We start from the raw sequence: 20,873 nt of genomic DNA, 5'->3' as shown, positions 1-20,873 counted from the left end.
GGAAGGGTCTGAGGGATGGTCGCCCTGAGGCTTGTAAGCACCCACGAACACACTGTCCCCACACTCCGGGGCTGGGGGTGAGCACAGCCCCGTGTCCCCATAGGCAGCGCTAGGACGGAGGCAGGCGCTGGAGCCCGAGCCCTGGGGCTGGGGCAGGCACCTACCGAGTGTACCGGGTGCCTGTGCGTGTGTTGTGTGTGCGTGTGTGGGTGTGTGGATGTGTGTGCAGGTGTGTGTGTGTGTGTGTGTGTGTGTGCCTCGCTGCCTCGCACTCTGGAGCCTTCCACATTGAATGTACCGCGAGCGCGGGGCCCGTGCCAGCCCCGGCACCCTGCGGCCGAGCAGCCGGAGGGACAGGGCCCCACTCCAAGTGTCCACCTTCCCATCCAGCCCATCCTGTGCAATAAACGTCAGCAGCTGACAGAGCTACGCACGACTCCGGCTCTGCTTCTTCGCCACCGTCCCTCCCTGCCGCGCCTCCCCGCTCTCCGTGCCCGGCTCCAGGAGCCAGAACACTTGGGCACAGCCCCAGCTCAGGCTGTGGGATGCAGCTTTGTCCTTTGAAGAGCTCTCTCCCTTGCCAGGAAAGCCACAAGGTGAAAAGCCTCTGCCAGCAGCTTTCCCCTTGCTTCAGCAGCAGCCAGGAAGAAGCTGGGTGCTGACTGTGAGCCTGTGGTTATAGGGCACAGCTGAGAACTGGGCCAAACACAGCTCCAGTTACAAGGTGCCAACCATCTGCAGCACCAGCCTGGTGGAGAGGAGGTCTGGGAAGCCACAGTCCAGTGAGAATGGGAGGCTCCTGGCTGAAAATGCTGTCCTTGGCCCCTGAGAGAGTCCAGTGCCCACTGTAGCTGCACTGGCACAATTCCATGTTCCTGCTACAAAAGCATTTTCAGAATGTGACACCCCTGTGAGCAACCAAAGCCCAACCAGTCAGCAGAACAGGGCCAGGCTGGGAAGCAGCAATCCCACCTCCCCGTCCCTGGCAAGGTGAGGCAAGAGCCCAGGCATCTCACAGGCTTCAGGCAAAGATCTGGAGGACACAGGTCCCATCTTGTATTTCAAAAAACATTTTATTTACAATATTATACATGTTGACCCCCAAGTTAGTGGTTTTCCCTGCCTGATCCCCAGTGAGCAGCAGCAAAACCCATGACTGAAAATGAGTCGAGTTGCAGAGGCTGCGCTATGGAGAGTGAGGACAGTGCCCAGAGCTGGAGCAGAGCACAGAGCAGCACCTGCCCTGTGGCCAAGAGCAGGGCTGGGGCTCCTGCTGTGGCCAGGTCAGCTGCCTGCCCCTCCATGTCTGAGCTCTGCTGGCAGAGGGACAGCAGCCCAGGACAGGCAACAAAGGACAGTGCTCAGAGCACTGGGGGCGTGGGATGAGGGGAGCCACCCTGGCTCCTGCCACCTGTTTGCCCCCAGCCCAGAGCTGCAGCCCTCTGCAGGGCTTGGTGCCCTCTCCCTGAGCTGGGACAGGCAATGACAGCAAACACTGGAGAGCCCCTGTCCCTCACCAGCTGCAACAGCAGAGTCCCAGTTTGAGTGAGGCAGGGCTCTCACGGGGCTGGAAGCTGCAACTCCTTCCCCTTGAGATGTGGGACAGAAGATCATTGCAGGCCAGTGCCCACCATGGCTGGAGGTCCAGAGCTATCCCAGGGCCCTGAGGACTGCTGGGGCTCAGCTGAAGAAATATGTGGAATCCATCACTTGCTTCAGGTTGAATTCACCTGAGGGGAGCAAAGGAGAGGTCAGAGGAGAGCAAGGTGGGGATGGACAGGGGGAGAAAAGCGGCTTCAGTGTACGAAGGATCCCTGTCCCTGGACTGTGCTGCCCATGGAGTGCTGGGCCACTCCACACAGAGGTCAGGCAGAGCCAGATGGCCTGGCAGACACAGGGCTGAAGGATTAGAAGGAGTTAAACTAATTGCCTTAATCCCATTGCATGTATATCATCTAGATCCTGGCAATTACCATGCCGAGTCCCTCACTCCCATCTCCGAGCAAATGCTCACGGTTGGAAACAGATGGGAGCGGAACAAGAGCAGGATGGGAAGAGCTGGGTCAGCCTCGGGGAAATCCCAGGGACTCAGTGAGGATGGCAGGGACCACTAACAGGGATGCTGCAGGGGAATGTGGACATGCTGGACTGCTCTGGCCCGTGGCTCTGCAGTCCAGCACAGGAGGGGAAAGCTGATCCTAGGAGACAGCTCTGGCTTTTTGTCTTTTGGTGGTTTTGGGAGCCACTCCTTCTCATTTCCCTTGCCTCCAAAACAGTCCTGAGCTCTGCATGTTCCTGTCCCATGCTCCTACCTGTCCTGGGGACATTGGACAGCTGTTCCCTCAGTCTCTTCTGCCAATGGGCTATGGGCGCTGTGCTGGAGCTGGATGAACTAGAAGGAAGCAAATAAACACGGGTTATCTGGAACCAGGCACACCCTCCTCTGCTCCTGACAACAGGAGCCAGCTCCTCCAAAACAGACCATGCACCCCAGAGTGAGAGCAGGAGCCCAGCCCCAGCAGTCCAGGGTAGGCCCTAAGGCTGCCAAACCCTCCCCCGGTTCTGCAGCCAGAGGATGCAGAGCCTCTGCAGCAGTTTTTACCCAGCTGTTGACAGTGATTTGGGTGTCAAGCAAGAAGGAAGGACAGCTTTCCCCCAGAGCAACCCCCCAGGCAGGTGACACAACCTGTAAGCACCTGGACATGACCCCAGGGAGGTGGGGGGGAAAAACCAACAGGTCAGGAATACCTGCAGTACTTCTCCAGCATGAACTCAGACAGATCCTGCAGAATTTTCTCGCTGTGCAGAGCCACGAACTGCTGCCGACAGACCTGACCCAGGGAGACAACAGTGAGGTGCAGCTTAGCAGGTGCTTTCCCTCCTTCCCCCAGTGACAAAAGCCCTTGGGAAGGACGCAGGGCAGGGCAGGAGCAGCAGCTCTGCCAGGGCTGCGTTTAGTGCCCGTTTCCACAGATTCTCCCCAACATGCTCCCTGCAGAGTGGGAGGAGATGGGGCACCAGGAAATCAGCTGCAACCGCCAGCAAACATCCCAGGTTCACCTCAGCTGGGTGAATCAATCAGCCTATGGAGCAAAGCCCAGGGGAGGCGAGGTCTGGCATGGGCCCAGAGCACAGATCAGCAAGATCTTGCTCACAAGGGAGCCAGGAGGACACTTTTACCTGGTTCATGACATCCACGGTGAGCGCGTGAGTCCAGTAGCAATCATGGACTGAGACGAAGGTCAGGCCCTTCCTGGGAGGAGGCAAAGGTGCCATGAAGCAGTGCTGAGACCCCTCTGTGTTGGACCACCCCACATAGAACCTCTGGTTGGGACAGGAGCAGGGACCACACAAGATGGGGACTCCCTGTGCAGCAGCTCTTCAGAGGGAGGTGGCAAATCCCAGGATCTCCCTGTCCCTGCCCTGCTGCCTCCTTTCCTTCTCTGCCAGGAACACCAAATGCCCACCCACCAGAGACTCCTCAGTCCCATGTGGTGCCTTGCCCCAGCAATGTTCTCCCAAAAGAGTCCTGAGCCAGGGAAGAGCTGGTTGGGAACCCAGCTGCCCACTCCCTACCTGAGGCAGTGCAGTGCTGTGAGCATCATGTGTGTGGAGTCCAGAGAGTGGATGAAGTTGGGGGGAAAGGCATTCTTCTGTTTCACAGTGTCAGGTTTCCTGCAGGACGAAGCGGGGCACAGAGGAGCTGGGACATTTCATGGCCAAAGATGACAGCACTGGCACAGAGGCAGTGCTACCCCAGCCTGGGGGTGAGGGAGCTGCCAAGGCTGTGCTGCTCTGTTCAGCTTTCTGCAGCTCAGGGACAATAACAGGAGCTCTGGCACTCCTTGACAGCTTCCCTGATAGGAAGACCTTGTCCCCAGAGCACAGGCTGGGGTCAGCAGGGGTGCAGTGCAGGCCATGGTTTGTACTTACTGACTGCTGTTGGGGTTTTTCACACTCAAGCGCTGCATGCCACAATTCAGCTGTGAAGAGAGAGGAGACCAGCTGTCACCCTGCACTGCCTGGCAGCACGGGGGGCTGGGCACTGCCCCACTCTTCTGGAGAGAGGCCTGTGCCTTCCCAGGGTGTCCCAGCACCACGGCAGCTGCCACTTGCCCAGCTCCCCTCCTGAGGGTACTGGCAGGCATCGGAACCCCTTCGCCCTCGCAGGGTGAATTGGCCCGAGAAGGGCTGCTGGAGCTGGGCTGGGGGGCTGTGAGTCAGCACAGCAGCACGTGGGAGGTGACAGCAGCGAGACTGAGTCACACGAGCCCTGAGGAGGCTCTCAGAGCGGGGAACGGCCCGTGCCCCAGCTGCCTGAGTGGGACGGAGCCGCAGAGCTTCCTCACCAGCCCACCCACACACTCCAGGCTCTGCAGGGAGCCACGAGGCTGGAGGATGTGCCTGTACACAGGGATCCTACCTGCTCTGCAGGCTCACCCACCAGTGGTGCCATCCTGCTGGGCCTTAGCCTGGCTGTCTTTTCCCTGCTCCCACCACAGCACCAGGAGGTTGTGCCATGAGACCTCACACTGGACACTCACCACAGTGGACCTGGAGCGATAGTAGGGCTGGATGATGGGGAGCCCCAGTGGTGTGACCCACTCCACTGTCCGGCCTGACTGGGCGATGAGCTTGGCGCTTTCTGTCAGCCAGTTCTTCAGAAGAAAGGAGGAAGCAGCTGGAGTTAGTGTGGAGCTGGGAGACCCCATCCCCTCCCAGCACAGGCCACCTTCACTCCTGCCACAGACTGTGACAGTCCAGCTCTTACTGGGGAGTTTGGCACAATCCCACACCTCTGGGCTGGGGCAGGAAGATCCTCTCTGGGCCAAGAGCCAGGAGAACCATCTCTCCCCACAGAACATCCCCTTGTCTGTGTATGAATGGACCAGGGAAGAAGAAAAAGAGGAGGTAAGGGTCAACAGGCTCCTTACCTGGATATCTCGAGTCGCTGAAAACATCTCCTTGATGCTGTTGAACACCTGCTTCACCAGATACTGAGATGCTTCCCACAAGTACTCCTGGCACAGACCAGAGGCAGAGCCATGGGTCATGCAAAGGGACAGCCAAAGACAGAAAGTGACAGGATCCAGGGAGGGGGGACACACAGGAATGCTACCTCAGGGAACTCGTTGATCTCCTTGAGGCGTTTCTCTATCTGCAGGCGACCGCCGTAGCGAGTGACCCCGTACACCACCGTCATCACCGTCTGCTTCACCACCTTGCGGCTGATGAAGCCCTGCAGCACCTGGGCAATCTTCACCCCCTGCTCAGCATCCTTCTTCCGAAACTCCTCCACCTGAGGAGAGTGCCTCTGGGTCACTGCTGCCATGAGCCCCCTCCATGGCTGGTGGCCTGTGGGACCCTCCCAGCTGTGCACTGCCCAGCTCAAGCTCCCATCAGAATCCCTGCAGCCCATTTTCACCACCCTGGATAACAGAAGGCACCTGCTGAAGAGATCCAGCATGGATAACTGTGCCTGCAGAGCCGTCCCTGCTGCCTCAGCACTGTCCCTTGGCAACCAGGTGGTGCTAGCTGGGACAAGGACACAGCTTGGCTGTGGCTTAGAACTTGGGTTCTTCTGCCTCTGCCCCCCAGTGACAACTGAGCAAACCCTGCACCCCCATGAACTCTTCCTGCTCTCTGGTGTGGTGCTGCCTGGAGAAAACCTGCTGAGACCCAGACAGGAGATGCAGGGTCCAATGCCAGCTGAATGAGCCTCTTAGCACTCTCCCAGTGGCAAATTTCACATCATGTCTTGCTGAAGAAACCAAAGGCTTTGTAGCAGGACCATGGCTGAATCTCTCTCCACTCCCTCCAACTCATCTCAAGGAAGAAAAATCTCATAACCCATAGGCCAGGCAGCTTTGACCAAGGGATGAGGAACACACTCTGCTCTCTTTCACCTCTCCAGCCTAGTTCTCCCAGGCTTCATTCAGGACAAGTGAGAACAGCAGAAATCCCAGGGGATTTCTGCGAGGACAGATCTCCAGTCAGATCTCACTTGGGGACAGAGTCCCTGCCTCCGCCCAGCTCTCTGCACACTCATCCCCACCTTTCTCCTTGGGAGTCACCCTGTGCACACCAAGAGGGGAAGGCAGGTCCAAAAGGACCCTGTGTGTCTCCATTGTGCCTCACCTGCTGGGCCACTGCACTGTAGACATCCTGAGGGAGCCCACAGGGCACCAGGTTGACAGAGGCAGCGCCGCTGAGATCCCGGCCAAGCGCTGCATAGTGCTGCAGCCCATTGCAGGAGCCATCCTGCAGGAAGAGCACGAGGGAAACAAGGAGTTAAATGTGTGGACAGAGCCCTGCTCATCCATCCCCTCCCCATGCACAGGGTTCGTGTGGTCATCATTTCCCACCCACACTTCAGGGCAGTGACCATCTCCCAGCAGTGACCATTTGCCTTCTGGCTAGGTTTCCTGCTTGGGTCCATCCCTAACTACTGTGACCTGTGAGGTTTAAAATCAGAAACCTCACATCACCGCCTCTGTGGGTTTCCAAAGACATCAGAGCTCCGTGGAAACACTGAAAACCAGAAAATTGGGAAAACACTGAATACATCTAGGATGCTAAAAGCAGCCCCAAGAGCAAGCAGTCAAAACAACCTCAGCAGTTGTGGGATCAGAGGCAGGAAAAGGCAGGCCAAGCCAAAGATCCCTCAGGAAGCCCCAGCTGGCTCTGCAGCTCCAGCCAGCTGCACTGCCAGCAGATGAAAACATGCCTCTGACAGAAACCAGCTCCCACCCAGATTTCCAAAGCTGCATCAGAGGCACAGTGAGCGTCTGCCACAGCAGCTGCCTTTGCAGCCCTCCTGGAACCAAGAGCAGCTTGGGTGAGACAGACAGGACCTGAATGATGGTGCATGAAGATCTTGGTTCTCCCCAGACTGCACTGGCAGCAATGTTTCTCACAGATGTCCTGCTGTTCCTGGCCCCCTGTGCTCAGGCTCTCCCTGGTCCAGGGAGCCAGATACCCCAGGACTGTCAGGTTCCTTAAGCAGGGCCTCCTTCCTCCTGCACCCTCTCCCCACTCCCTGCAGTGTGGAAAAGCAGCACCAGGACATGATGGCTCTGTTAATTAAGACTGATGACTCAGGCTGAACGAGACTCTGGTACCCTTCAGAAGAAGTCCTTGCTGATATTTCATTAGCTGCACCTTCCACACACCCCCAGCTGCTCTATTGATCTTTTGTTGTCATCAAAATATCAGTCCTGACTGTCTCACGCATATTCCAGACCCTCAAGACTGGCAGAATAACTGCTGCCCTCCCCTATCCTCCTACCAGTCACGGCCACTTGATCTCCTCAGAAGAGAAAGGAGCAGCCAACCCTCACCCACAGCCACTATCAGCCTCATCCCTGTGCAACCATGGAGCAGGTGCCTTCAGGGAGCTTAGCAGCACCTGAGAAGGGACAGGCCACATGGTGACACGGCACTGAAAGTGGGGGACAACCACCTCTGTCCCCGTGCCCTTCCTCAGAGCTCCAGACCTCCCATATTGGCTCCTGCAGAGCTGCTTGGCTTCAGCCTTGCAGCAAGAGTACAGCAAAGGCCCCCAAAGCACAGCTCCAAACACTCCAGACAGCCAGGTGTTGCCCTGCTGGGCTGACTTCCAGTCCTGATCCTGTGGCTGCAGAAGGTGGGACTGGCCTGGCTCTCACCCTGAGGCAGCTGCCAGCGATCTCCCAGCTGGGCTCTGCTCGAGCCAAGGGAAGTGAGGCAGCCCTCGGCTGTACCAGTTCATGGATGGCTGCAAGCAGCAGCAAATCACCAGAGCTCTCATGCCAAGATGCCCAACACTGCATTCCCATTCCTAAGAAAACCCAGCCATGTGGAGCAGGGATTGCAGTGCTGGAGACCTGGATGCTCCTTTCCTGCCCCGCTGAGCCTCGCATGGGCCGTGAGGATCTGCCAGGCTCCTACCTGGTGAACTGGGAAGTGAGAGATGTAGGCTGCCGGATCTGGGGACCTCGAGGCTTTGGCGATTTCCATACAGCATGCCAAGGCTTGCCAGGGCTCATCAGTGTTCATCCACCACTTCCTGCCCTGGGAATGAGAAAGCACAGGCTGGTAGGAGCAGGCACTGCTCCTCTGCCCCTCAAATCACAGCCCCTGAGCACTCAAGATATGCTGGGCACAGCACTTCTTCCCTCCATGCCTCCACTTCCCTAGTTTTTCACCACGTTTTCAGACAGGAATGGGATATTTAGGAACCTCTGCATTGCTTTTTCCCTTTTTACACTCTCAAAAGTGTATCTTTCAAAACTTTTTTGTTTCAAAATCGATTCTGATTTCCATTTTATTTCACTTGCCAGAAGCTCCCACGTACCGTCAGCGGGTGGTCAGCTGAGTCCAGGATGTCTTCCATGATTTCATTGGCATAGTCCAGCCGCTCCTGCAAGGCGTTCTTCTTCTTCAGCCCCGTCAGATTGATGAGGTGGATCTTCAGCCAGTCAAGTCCCCTGGGCCCCAGCGGCCTCCCCTCTGCGAACAGCAGGATGGCCCGGGTGACATCGTTCCCCAAGTGGTTGAAATAGGGCGGGCACGGGTAAGTCCTGCCACGGAAGTCCATGTTGTGAGGGAACCAGAACACCTTGTCCCTGACGTAGTTGGCGATGGAGAGCTTGTAGAGCGCGTCCATGCGCAGGCTGTGCATCTCTGCAGTCTTCTTCTTGCACAGGAACAGCTCGTGCTTGAGGGACTTGCTCCAGGTGGAGGAATGGCCGGGAGCAGTGGGAGGCTTGGGAGCCTCAGAGAGGGGTGGTGGGATGTCCAGCTTCTCATCCCCTTTGTCATTGAAGATGGAGATGATAATATCCAGCACTGGCTGGTTGATCTTCCAGGCACAGTTGCCCAGCTGGTTCAGGGCATCCAGCACAGGGTGGAGGTTCACAGGGGGACACTGCTCCAGAAGCAGCTGGTGGTGGGTGGTCTCTTCCATGAAGCGCATCAGCTTGGTGTCATTGAGGACAAAGGCACCGAAATTGTGGGAGGTCCAGGGCACCGGGGGGCACAGCATGGGCATGGCAGAGGAGTTGAAGGTCAGCATGGTCTCTGCAGCATTTGACACAAGCTGGGAGAAGACAGGATGGGGCTTTATCAGCCCAACCTGGAGAGAAGGATCAGCAGCAGAGGATTAGGGCTGGAGTGTGGAAGAGCATGTGGTCAGTCAGCCATTCCATAAGGATCATGCCAAGTAAGGAGAGCACCCACACAGAATCAAGGGCTCCTCAAAGCCTCCCTGAGCAGGAATGGCAGCAACGACAGGAAAGGCCCTTGCAAGGATCTGATTTTGAGGAAGGGGTATCCTGCACAGCCCCAGAGCCCCCAGGGTGAGGCTCACCTGCCAGTTACTGTAGAAGGAGTAGACATGGTAGAGGACAGGGATAGGCTTGGACTCCAGGCGACGATTGAGGATGTTCTTGGGCACCTTGACAGCCTTCACCAGGAGCTCCAGCATGTACATGCCCAGGCGCATGAGGAGCACACACGGCCAGCTGCAGTTCTTCAAGCTCAGGGAAGGCCCAAAGCCTGCTTCTGCCACCAGCTTCTCCCAGTACTCCCGTGGCAAGTACTGTTTAGGCTGGGAGGTGGAAAGTGAAAATGGAGTCAGCTGGAGAGGCTTTGCTGGATAGGATCTATCTACCTGGGATGTAGTTCTGAGAAGGACTGTCCTATCTTTGTGTCCCCATGAGGTCCTCCCTGATAGGGGTGTTTGGGGAAGGAGGGCTGAGGAGGCTGGGGTGAGCCCAACAGTGAGAACAGGAACAGGGGCAATGCAAAGTCCTTCCTTTTGCCACATCCCAGTGCTGACACCCTGTCCCCACAGCCCCTCCTGCCCAGACTGCAGACCTGCCTGTCCCTATGAGCACTCAGCTCTGAGAACAACCTGCTCACCTGGTCCTTGAGGTGCACAGAGCAGTGGCCTTGGCCCCTTTCTCCCCTCTTGTCCTCTCCTGCTCTGCAAAGCCCAGAGCTTTCCTGCATGGGACAGACACCTGGCTCCTACCTGGCTGTCCTTTGCCAGCAGCTGGATGTAGTTCTCATAAATCTCCTGCACCTTCTCCAGCTGGCGGCTGCGCAGCTTCCTCTGGATGATGTACCTGTCGTAGACTTTGGTGCCCAGCTCCCTGGCCAGGACTGCCAGGGACTCACCTTGTGGAGACAGATCATTGAGGACCTGGGAAAGGGGAAGGCAAAGAAGGTCTTAGGAAGGAGGAACAGAGAGACACAGCAGAGAGACAGAGCAGGAGTTAAAGCTGCTGTGCAGGGACCACAGGAAGATGCTGATTTCCATGATACTGAACAGATGGTGAGGAAGGAAAAACAACCAGGACAGAGCATGGATTTCTCTGGCTGCTCTGCCAGAAGGAGCAGACAGCCTGCACCTAAGAACCTGATAAAACTCTCAGGAAACTCCAATTCTGATGGCTGAAGTGGGACATTAGTGCTCTGTGACAGCCCCATGGCTGATAGTCCAGCCCCACTCCTGTGAGGGCAGGGCAGGCTCCTACCTGCATCATGATGTCCACATACTCCTCATCTGGCAGCAGACACAGGTAGGGGTAGAGGATATTGTACTTTGACAGCCTCCTGGGCCTGGCCATGCTGCGCTTGGAATTCTGCAGGGCCTGGAGGATGGCGCCGTGCCACTGGGAGCGGAGGGTGCCCAGCAGCTTCCGCTGCATGGAGAAGGAAGGAAGGGAGTTGGTCAGCATGAGCTGCCCCCTCTTCAGCTCATGGACCCTCAGCTGCCACCCACAGGCCCTGAGGGCTGTCCCCAGATCCCCAAGCTTTACCGCTTTGATAGCCTGTGGGGTCAGGGGCTTGGCTGCCTCCACTGACTCAATGGTTATGGTGTTCTTCAGCTCCATCTCCAGCTGCTGCTGGAAGCGCTCCTGCAACTCCTTCATGGAGAAATCCAGCTTGGGGTATGACACCATTGTCTCCTGCAATGGGAGAGAGGCAGTCAGTGCCAAAAGCAGGAGGAAGAGAAGCCACACTCATTCTCCCAGCTTCCCTGCAAGAGACTTGTGGTACAATTCTGGGCTGAAAGCACCTTGCTGGGACCTCTGGGCCCAGAGGTCTGTGGCAGGCAAACCCCAGAGGCTGCTCTGCTCCTGTGTTATGGCCAAGCACCTCCCCAGGCAACCCCCTCCATCTCCAGCTCCCTGCAAACCCTCTGCTTTGCTGTTCCCCTGTAAGGCTGTAGGTAATGTCATTCATTTGATGATTTGTGTGGGTTATTGAGCAGAGATCAGATTAACAGCTTGTTCTTTTTTAGCCCTCTCCTGAGCTGTACCTAAGAACAACTGTGAGCACCACCAGCTTCAACACCTCCCTGAGCACTGTGGCTTACTCTGGAATAGAAGTCTTGGAGCAGAGAAGACTTAGAGATCTCGGGGCTGGGTGGAGGAGGCAGCTGGTAGTTGGGCTGGACAGTCCTGATGGCCCACAGCACCACCTCCTTCTCATCTTCCTCAAACAGGCACTTTTGGAAGAGCTCATCCACATGGAAGCCACTGCTGTTCAGCTGCTGCAGGTATCTGAGGAGGGGCAGACAGGACAGGCTTGATCTTCCCCAAGAGCCCGAGCATGTTGTATAGAAGCTGCCAGGGCAAGAGCTGCCTCAGCACAGCCCGTCCCACAAGGTCACCCGCCTCAGGTTACAGAGATCAGGTGTCCACCCCTCAGCCTGCACTGCTGCAGAGCTCCCTGGGCAGGGAGGCTGAGCTCCAGCCACTGCAGCAGCAGCACTCCAGCTGCCCACAGGCAGCCCCACAGCCTGTGCTGCACTGCCACAGCTCCCACACCGTCCAGCACAGTCACTGCCAGCCCTCTCAGAGTCAGCTGACTGGAGACATTCCCTTGAAGGCATCTAGAACCTGTCAGCAGCCAAAGGACAGAGAGGCCAGTGACACATCCCTGAGGTTCAGCACTAACGCATCAGAAGCTTTCTCCATCCTTTGGAGAGGAGCTGGCTGTGCCTCCAGCCCCAGGCACTGCCCCTGGGCCCACCCTGTGGGATCTTCCAGGGCTCTTTCAGCTGCTTATTTTAGCACTGACACTTTCCTGTCTATTATGCTCCATGAAATCTACTCGAATCTCCTGACCAAGCTCCTCTGGAGAGCCCTGCAGGAAGCAGCTGTGTGACTGAGCCCGCCAAAAAGAGCAAACTCCACACAAGTGCCACAAAAACAAATGGAGGAGCCAAGCCCCAGCAGGCAGCAATGGAGGGGCCAGACAGAGCAAGATGCTTGGGATGGGTGTGGAACCAAGGAGTTCCTGACTGAAGAAGGCCTCTCCCAGCCCAGCTCTGGGGGAAACAGTGCCTATTCTCACCTTCCACATCTCCTCTCCGTGCACAATCTCAGACAAACTCCCCAGCAGCTGGGAGTGGCAGGGAGGATGCTCTGCCCACCCTAAAATCTGGCCATGAGAAGAGGGTCAGAGCACCCAGATGGGAACAGAGAAGGGACAGCTCTTCCTGATCCCAACCCACTGCATCTCCCATTCTCCAAGCACAGGATGTGGAGCTGCTGCTGCCAAGGCTCAGCAGCACCTGAGGCAGGTCTTACCTCAAGATGACTTTGGGAGGAGATTGGTTCCGACCCATGCACACCAGGGCCACCGCGTAGGAGTCCAAGTTGGGCCGGAGGCTGGTGGACTCCAGCACGGAAAACAATCGGTCGATGCGATTCAAGCAGCCCTGCAGGTGAGAAGGGAAGGAGGATGTGGACACTGAGAAGGGAAGGAGGCTGTGGACAGTGAGAAGGGAAGGAGGCTGTGGACACTGACACCAGTGGCCCTAAAGTCACAGCTCCATGCCCCTCTACTCCTGTTCAGATTTAGCCATGTCTACCCTACCCTTTCCCCACTCCCTTCTCCCTCTCAAAGCCACCTCACACAGACCTGTGGCCTCATGCTACCTCAGTCCCCCTTGCCAGAAGCACTGCTTCAACACTTGCTGAAGTGACAACCACAGGTAAAACCAGCTGGAGGCTCTTCCTCACGAGCCAGCCCCTCTCCCACCTGGAGCACCCATGGCTCGGTACCTTCCTGGCCCAGCTGCGCATCACGATGTTGTAGGCACCGATGTCCAGCACCTTCTTCTTCGCTGGAGAGCTGTGGCACAGCAGGAGGTACCGCTCAGCCTCCTCTGACTGCTGCAGGAACAGGAAGCACTCCAGGTTGGACTGAATGGTTTGATGCAGGACCTGTTGGTTACTCTTGTCCTTTGGCATGCTCTGAGGGCTCTTCAGCTCTGCAGCTTCCTTTGCTTCCACCACCCTGGGCTTGCTGTGGGGGCTGCCAGAGCTCTGGTTCCAGGCAGTGGCTGCATTCATCTTTGGAATCTTTGGGCTCTTCATGGATTTTGCTTTGGTCTTGGCCTGGCCCTCCAGAGCCAGCTGGGAGGCAGCACTAGGCAATTCCTGCTTCATCTTCAGCTGCTGGATGTACATCTCCTTCTGCAACTTTTTGGCCCAGGTGCTGGACTGGGCCAGGCCATCACCCCGTGCCCTGGGAATGGGCTGGTTCTCCCTGGGGCCAGGGGCCACACCCTCCTGGTACTTGTCATTGTCCACTGCAGCCAGTTCCACCTTGTCGACTGTCACCTCTGGGACGTTACTGCCTTGGAGCTGCTTCGCTCGAGCTTTGAGCACTAGTGGGAAACAGAGAGAAGTGATGAGAGACAAGGCACAGCAGAAGGCTCTGTCCTGTCCTCACCCTGGAAGTATCAGAATCATGCTCAAAAAAAAAAGGGCTCACAAGAGAACTTCATCCTTCCTTGGCCAGCCCTGCTCCCAGACAGAGATATCAACCACTGTCTCTCTGAGATCTACCTGCAAGCTGGGGCCCACCCCAGCATCCCAGGAACCCACCCCAGCATCCCAGAAACCCAGCAGTCTCACTGCCAGGTTAAAACCAACAACTCAGGCTGGTCAGTGCTGTCTGCTCACTGCAGCTCTCCCAGTACTGACCTTCCAGCAGCTCTGTCCTCTCACAGGTGCCATTTCTGTTCTCCTTCTCCTTGGTGCTGGCAGAGGAGTAGCTCCTGAAGATTCTCCATGGAATCCCTACCATGGAAGAATGCAAAGACAGGGGGGTCAGAGGAAGCTTCACTCCCTGTCCCCCACTCTGCCCCATGGCCCCAGCTGGACACAGCATGGACAGAGCAACTGAGGATGCTTCTCAGCTCAGCTGCTCCAGCAGCAGCATAGGAGGGACAGGGACACCCCTCACCCCCCGGAACCAGAGGCTCAGAAGGAACATGACCGCAAGGACACCACAAACCCCAGAGCTGTGAACGGGGTGTCAGCATCCCAAGACCCCCAGAGCAGTCAGGTGCTATCCCACAGCTGGGAAAGGTTCCCAGAGCTCCCGTATCAGTCCTTTGGAGAGTAACAAATCCCAGCATTTCCACAGGCCCGAGTCTATCCCGGGGCGCTCACGACGCAAAAAGACCCTTCCATCTTCCAGGTGTATCCCAGAGAACGCTCAGGATCGTGGGACGTCCCGGCCCAGCTCCGTCCGCACACTCGGGCCGTGTCCCCGTCTCCTCGTGTCCCCGCCGGTCCCTCCATGCCCCTCTAGTGCCTCCGCGTCCCGCCGTGTCCGCCCCGGTCCCCGTTCCCGCTCACCGGGCCCCCTCAGCCCGCCCGGGCCCCTCAGCACCGCCCGCAGCCTCAGCAGCGACATCCCCGGGCCGCGCGCGCCGCGCGCCACCGCGCACGCGCCACCCCGCCGCTCCAGCGCGGGGCACGCCGGGAGCGCGAGTTCCGCCGAGCCGGACTACAGCTCCCATAGTGCAGCGCGGCGAACACAACCCGCGCCCCCTGGCGGCCGTAGCGGCCCCGACGGGGTGGGTCGGGACGAGCGCGGATCCCGGGACACGGCGGAGGCTCCGGGAGGTGGCGGAGCCCGGGGAACGCGGTGGAGCCCGGCTGACGCGCTCCTCTCCGGCCCGAGCTCGGCGCCTCTCGGGTCGGGCCGCAGATGGACACCACCGTCCGGAGGTCCTCAGCCACAGCAGCATCGCGCCCTCCACTTCTTCCCACACTCTGTGCCCGCGGTGCTCGTCACTTGTCCGCCCATCGCGGCTGACGGCGGATACCGGAGTGTGCGGTCCCCAACCGGACGCCTCACGGTCGTAGGCGAGTGACCGCGGCCGGTGACCCGGGACAGCCGTCGGGGCGCCGATTTATGAATGGGAGGCACAGCCCCAGCCCCCGTCCCGCCCATTCGCCGCCACCGCCCCGCCCCGGGCCGCCCATCCCTGGCCGCTCGCGCCGTCGGGGCCGGTCGCCGGTCGCCGCCGTGGCCATGGCCCATCGCCCGTCGCCCGCCGCCCGCCCGCCGCCCGCCGCCATGAGGCGCGGGGGCCCCGCCGCCATCGCCGCCTGCCTCGCCGGGGCTCTCGCCGTGCTGGCGGGGCCGGGGTCGGGGCCGGGCAGTGCCACCGGGACCGGCCGGCGGCCCCCCCGCAGCTACGGGCATCTGGAGGGCGACGTACGCTGGCGGCGGCTCTTCTCCGCCACCCGCTTCTTCCTGCGCATCGACGGCGGCGGCGGCGTGGAAGGGACGCGCTGGAGGGAGCGGCCGGGCAGTGAGTGGGGACGGGACCGGGACGGGCACGGGGGAGAGCCGGGATCTGGGGCCGCCCCCCGCCCACGGCTGGCGAGAGCCCGGTCCCACCGGCTGCCGGGGCTGAGGCAGAGGCGGGCGCTGCCGGGGCTGAACGGGGGCGGAGGCTGGATGGAGGCGCCTCGGGTCGGCGACGGGACCCCTCCATGCCCAGCCCGGTGAGAGCCCGCAGCTCTTCCCTCTGTGGAAATCTCAGCCGAAGTGTCTATTCCGCGGGAGCGGCGGGTCCCCGCTGTCCCCGCAGTCCCCGCCGGCCGGGGCACGCCGCTCCCGGAGCGCTACCGGCGCCGGCTGCCCTCGCCCCCGTCACTGCACTGTGGGAGCCGTGAGAGGGGCGCGGACACCGGCGGGCACTGCCCGGCCACCCGGCGTTGCTTTCCCAGCGGTTGGGGTGTCCTAGGGGGTCTCTCGGGGGTCCTTTGTCCCATCTCGTCCTGCCAGTTCATGATGCCCCCCTGCCCTGCCTTTCCCAGGGACTGGGAGATCGCGGGATCGTTCCCCCACTAGAACACTGGGGGGTGGGGAAAGGCTGAGGAGGAGTGGGGGATGTAGGAAGTTTTGCGGTGATGCTGGTCCCAGAATGGGGCATCTGTCAGATGTGGGACAGATGAACATCCCTGTTGGAGGGGTCCATGGAGCAACCCCTGCCTGCAGAGTGGGTTGGCACTTGTCACAGAGACAGCTGGGTGGACAGAGGGACAGAGTCCCCAAGGACGTGGCAGTCACTGTACAACTTCAGCAAGAGCCAGGGCTGCAAGTGCCTGGCTATCAGCCACCCATGGGGGTGCAGGGTCCCAGCCCCTGGACAGGGATAGGGGCACCAGGCTGGCAGGACAGTAGCTGGACAAGGAGGGGGATATTGGGGGCCTTGGGAAAGGGGGATGCCTGAACATCTCCCCTGTGCCCTGACAGGGTGTTGGGGTTTGGGGCAGGAGGGCTGCAGCACCCCCAGCTCATGTCCTGGTCCAGCAGGGGCTGCACTATCTCCCAGCACAGGACATCTCCCAGCAGCCACAGGACATGGGAGCCAAGCCCAGCCCAGGGAACCCTCCTGTGGTGTCGGAGGCTGTCGGGAGTCCCGACCAGGCACACTGCCAGCACAAAGCACCCCAACACGTTCCCCTGATGGTGTGGCCATGGGGCCTGGCAGGCGGAGCAGCTCCGGGCTGTACATGGGGCTCACTCTGCTTATCTGTGTGCGCCTGGGCTGGGCGCGGGCTCTGCTCCACAGCCCTCGCAGAAGCTGCTGGACCAGCCCCACTGGCAGCTCTAGGGTGGCGGGGGATCTTCCAGGGACTCCCCCACCTCAAGCCCTGCATCTGCCCCAGCCTCCTGGAGACCCCTCTGGGGCTGAGTGTGAGACTGGGAGCACTGGGAGCTGGCTCTGACCAGGTACTGGCCGGGCACCTGCAAACAAAGGGCGGCAGAGCCGGCTAGAGCACTGGGAACAGAAGGGGGTTATTTTTAGAAAAGCACAAGTCCTTATAAATAGCAGCAGCTTCAGACAGTGATCAAGTGGGATGGATTCACAGGCATTTGCTCAGCCCTTCCCCTCCACAGCCTCATCAGTGGCTTCCCTGGGCCGGGCGCTGCGGATCCCGGTGGCTGCCGGGACCGGTGGCAGCACCGAAGCCGCTGGGCTGAAAATCCCCGAGGAGCCGAACGCTCAGGAGCCCTCACGCTGCCTCAGTGCTGTATCCACCCTGTCCGCTCCCAGCCTCTTGCAGGCAGGTGATGCCCGGGGAATGGCAGCAACGCTGGGAGGTTGATGAAAGCCCTTGTCCAGGGGCTGCAGCCCCCACGCTGTGTGTGCCGCCACCAGCCAGAGCCTCTGTGTGTCCTCCCACCCTGTCCAGCCGCGGCAGCCCCTGCAGTGGTGTCCATAGGCAGATCCTGCTGTGTCTCCAGCCCTTCCTGCTGCCCTGCCCGCATTGCTCTCACTGGACATTCCTTCTCCCCTTCGCACTGCGCCGTGTGCCTGGCGGGCGGCAGGGCGGGCAGCGGCACTCGGGGCTGGCCGGCGTGAGGCACTGCAGGAATCCAGAGGCCCCGATGATGCTCTGGGTGTTTCCCGTGCCAGAGCCGCTGGTCTGACCGCATGCCTTTCCCATTAGCGGCCGAGCAGGAGTTCGGCGGTCGGGGCACACACACGCCAGCCCAGCTGTGGCTTCGTAGCCCGGCTGCAGCCGCCCCCCGGGCTCATCCTCACGTCCTGCAGTGCTCCTCCACCCGCCAGCCCGCAGTGCTGGGCACGGGGCCGTTTGTCCTCGTTTGTGCCACCAGGCAATGGGGTCTCCACGGACGGCACTGTCCTGGCCCATTCCTGCCCCTGCAAACCTCTGCCCGTGTGCCTTTGTCCACCATAACACAATGTGTGCTGTCGCTGCCACCCCCACGCACACTTTGCCACTCCAGGAGCCTCGCCAGCCTCAGTGCCCGGCGTGTGCCGGGGCCGGGTGCTGCGGGAGGGAGGTCAGGTCCCCGGGGCACTGTGGGCGCGTTGGGGATGGATGCACGGGCAGAGCTGCCAATGAAGGGAGGACACACATGAGGGTTGTGCTTGGCATCGCTCCCGCACAGCCCGGCTCCTGGGAAGTGGCTGGACCCTGGGGAGGAGAGGAGTAAAGATCAAACCTTCCTTGGATCAGAGGTTCCCCCTCCCACTCCCAGCTTGCGCAGCAGCCCTTGTTCCTCTGGCTGCTTGGCTCTGGGTGAGGATCAGCAGCTCCCTCTCTCTGGAGGCACACTGTGGCCACAGACCCAGCATTGGGGCAGGGCCCCTCGGGGAGGTTGCCTGTCCGTCCCTCTCTCATGCCATGCTTCCCTGTCCTGCAGGCATCGTCGAGATCCGGTCGGTGCGTGTTGGCGTCGTGGCCATCCGGGCGGTGCACACCGGCTTCTACCTGGCCATGAACAAGCGGGGGAGGCTCTACGGGTCGGTAGGTCGGACGCTGCCTCCTGGGAGGGACTGCACCAGAGCCAGAGGCTCAAGGGCTGGTTTCCCATGCCCTGACCTGCTCCCCAGCAGGGGACTGCACCCACCAAGCCCCTCTGCCCCTCGGGGATCAGGGAGGAGCCAGGGTCCCGCCCTGCCCCGCTCTTGGGGTCCGAGGGCCCCCAGCTGAGCATAGCCACCCCTCACCCCCTTCCCTCTCCTGCCAGAAGGAGTTCAGCCCCAACTGCAAGTTCACGGAGCGCATCGAAGAGAACGGCTACAACACCTACGCGTCGCTGCGCTGGCGGCACCGCGGCCGCCCCATGTTCCTCTCGCTCAATAGCAAGGGCAGGCCGCAGCGAGGGGGCAAGACACGCCGGCAGCACCTCTCCACACACTTCCTCCCCATGCTCGTCAGCTGAACACCGTGGGCAGCTCCGGATGGTCCTGTAGGGAAAAAAAAACCAAACAAAAAGATGTTATTTTATTTATGTACATATCTATTTTTTGCTATTTATTGCTTTATTTTTAATGCACGGCAGAGGATGGATGCGGAAGGCAGAAGCTCCAGACTCAGCCGTGCTGCAGGGCTGTGGCTCTCCCACTGTTCCCCTGGTGCAGAGCCTGTGTGGTGCAGCCGAGGAGTGTGACTGGAGCAGGGGCCAGGATCTGCTAATGGCATCTCTGCAGGGCTGGGATGTACCAGCAGGTTGTGTCTGAGCATCCGTGGCAATTAAAACTGTGTTCATGGTATGGAACAGGAGCAGGTCTCGGAGCTTTGATGGTGAACTTGGCTTGGGATGGGAGGGATTGGCTCCCGTGTGGATGTGGCTGCAGCCACCAGTGTCATCCCTGCTGCCATTGGCAGGGAGCCCAGCTGGTCCTTTGCCACACCCAGCTTTTCACCGACCCCCACCCACCCTGCAGGAAAACAGCAATGGTGGTTCAGTGGCACAAAGGAGGGAGCAGGAGGAGCAGGAGCCAGCCCAGATCCTCAGCCAGACACACCTCCAGGGCTGCCCCTGGCCAAAGCCAATGCCAGTGTCAGTTCTGCAGCCCAGCTCTGTGCTCTCATCCCCAACAAAAACAGGGCTGGGACAGTGGACAGTGGTGAGGACCAGCCCCTCACCTGGAGGGCAGTATGGCCAGGAATAGCACCTGCACCTCAGTGTCCTGGTCAGGATACATCCCTGCGCCACCTCACACCTGCTGTGGCCAGGCCCAGCAGCCCGGTCACTGTCACGTCAGACAGAGCAATGGCCCCAGCAAAAACCACCAAACTCGTTCCATTTCTGACCCAACCAGCTCCAAACGAGTCTGAGAGGGAACTGCCATTGTATTAACCATGTGGTGACTGTGGTGAGCCCCTGCCAGGTGGGCAGCAGCTGCCATGCACCCACCCAGGACATTGCTCGGCCCACTTGAAACCCATCTGAGCACTGCTCACACATGAGAAATCATCCCCAAGCGCCTGGGGGAGCCAGGAACCCCCTGTCACAGCTGAAACACAGTGGCAGAGGAAAAGTTTTTCCAGGTCTCTTGTTTTGGCAACAGCAAAGCCTTCCCCCAATGTCAGGTCAGCCGATGGACACGTGCAGGTTCAGCCAGGACCTTCTTGCTGCCACCCACATCACCAGCCCAGGCTTCTGGCTCAACCCCTGGCAGAGGATGAGCCATTAACCCCGACACACCAGTCCTGAGATAAACCCTCCTGTGAGATGAAAGGCGCCGCCACGCTGCCTGGCCAAGCCAAGGAAGAAAAACAGTCCGGGCAAGTCACTCCCTGTCAGCCCCTGGCCCTGGCACAGTGGGTGACACTTTCTCCAACAAACCCATTGCTTGCGCTCTGAAATGGCTCAAGAAAGGCCAAACCATCCTTCCCCCTCATGTAGGAGGTTCATCTCTTCTCAAGAAGCTCATGGAAGGGCCAGGTCCTGGGGTGATGCTGGTTTAGAAGAGACACCCAAGCTCCGCTGGAGTCAGCACCATCCCCAGCAGCCCCAGCCCACTCCAAGGGCCCCAAAAGCCAAGGGAGAGGCAGGGAACCCCAAAAAATGCCAAACCCTCCACCCACTTCCCTGGCAGCTCCCGTGGGGGCAGGTTCTCCCATATATGCTCTGGCCTCTGCCACAGAGCAGTCCCAACATGTGGCACCATCACGGACCCCCAGCCCTTTAGACCTCCTGACCACCCCAAGTCCCTGCGAGGGGAAGGGGCTCCCGGTGATGGATGGTGAGAGCTCCTCTTCTCATGCCTCAGGGCCCAGGAAGCAAGGACATGGCAGGGA

General features: G+C 59.7%; 2 protein-coding genes across 2 annotated transcripts; one reads left to right on the top strand and one right to left on the bottom strand.

Annotated features, from left to right (window-relative positions):
- Positions 1-1,055: 1,055 nt before the first annotated feature.
- Positions 1,056-15,132, bottom strand: POLRMT (RNA polymerase mitochondrial). Its single transcript, XM_058858368.1, has 21 exons — positions 14,649-15,132; positions 13,989-14,084; positions 13,062-13,669; positions 12,585-12,715; positions 11,366-11,552; positions 10,806-10,955; positions 10,521-10,688; positions 10,016-10,186; positions 9,350-9,589; positions 8,336-9,115; positions 7,930-8,052; positions 6,139-6,261; positions 5,120-5,299; positions 4,935-5,021; positions 4,545-4,658; positions 3,934-3,983; positions 3,577-3,675; positions 3,181-3,253; positions 2,749-2,831; positions 2,313-2,392; positions 1,056-1,730 (listed from the first exon to the last, which is right to left on the bottom strand). The coding sequence occupies exons 1-21, from the start codon at positions 14,704-14,706 to the stop codon at positions 1,681-1,683; spliced, it is 3,651 nt and encodes a 1,216-aa protein (XP_058714351.1). The 5' UTR covers positions 14,707-15,132; the 3' UTR covers positions 1,056-1,680.
- A 45-nt stretch (positions 15,133-15,177) lies between these two features.
- On the top strand, positions 15,178-19,033 carry FGF22 (fibroblast growth factor 22). The gene is made up of 3 exons (XM_058858370.1): positions 15,178-15,613; positions 18,487-18,590; positions 18,814-19,033. Exons 1-3 carry the CDS (start codon positions 15,211-15,213, stop codon positions 19,006-19,008), a joined length of 702 nt encoding a protein of 233 aa, XP_058714353.1. The 5' UTR covers positions 15,178-15,210; the 3' UTR covers positions 19,009-19,033.
- Positions 19,034-20,873: the final 1,840 nt, after the last annotated feature.

This window comes from Poecile atricapillus, chromosome 28 (assembly GCF_030490865.1).
Source record: "Poecile atricapillus isolate bPoeAtr1 chromosome 28, bPoeAtr1.hap1, whole genome shotgun sequence".
Classification (NCBI taxonomy): domain Eukaryota; kingdom Metazoa; phylum Chordata; class Aves; order Passeriformes; family Paridae; genus Poecile; species Poecile atricapillus.
Note: the sequence above shows the minus strand (reverse complement) of the source record. Positions and strands in the feature narration are given on the sequence as shown.

Bases quoted from the DNA above. Each gene is read 5' to 3' on its own strand.
- FGF22 (XM_058858370.1), top strand. From the start codon at position 15,211: ATGAATGGGAGGCACAGCCCCAGCCCCCGTCCCGCCCATTCGCCGCCA. The intron at 15,614-18,486 runs GTGAGTGGGGAC...CCTGTCCTGCAG, and splicing joins CTGGAGGGAGCGGCCGGGCA to GCATCGTCGAGATCCGGTCG. The intron at 18,591-18,813 runs GTAGGTCGGACG...CTCTCCTGCCAG, and splicing joins GGGGGAGGCTCTACGGGTCG to AAGGAGTTCAGCCCCAACTG.
- POLRMT (XM_058858368.1), bottom strand. From the start codon at position 14,706: ATGTCGCTGCTGAGGCTGCGGGCGGTGCTGAGGGGCCCGGGCGGGCTG. The intron at 4,659-4,934 runs GTAAGGAGCCTG...TTTCTTCTGAAG, and splicing joins CAGCGACTCGAGATATCCAG to AACTGGCTGACAGAAAGCGC. The intron at 2,832-3,180 runs GTAAAAGTGTCC...TCCCTGGGTCAG, and splicing joins CCGTGGATGTCATGAACCAG to GTCTGTCGGCAGCAGTTCGT.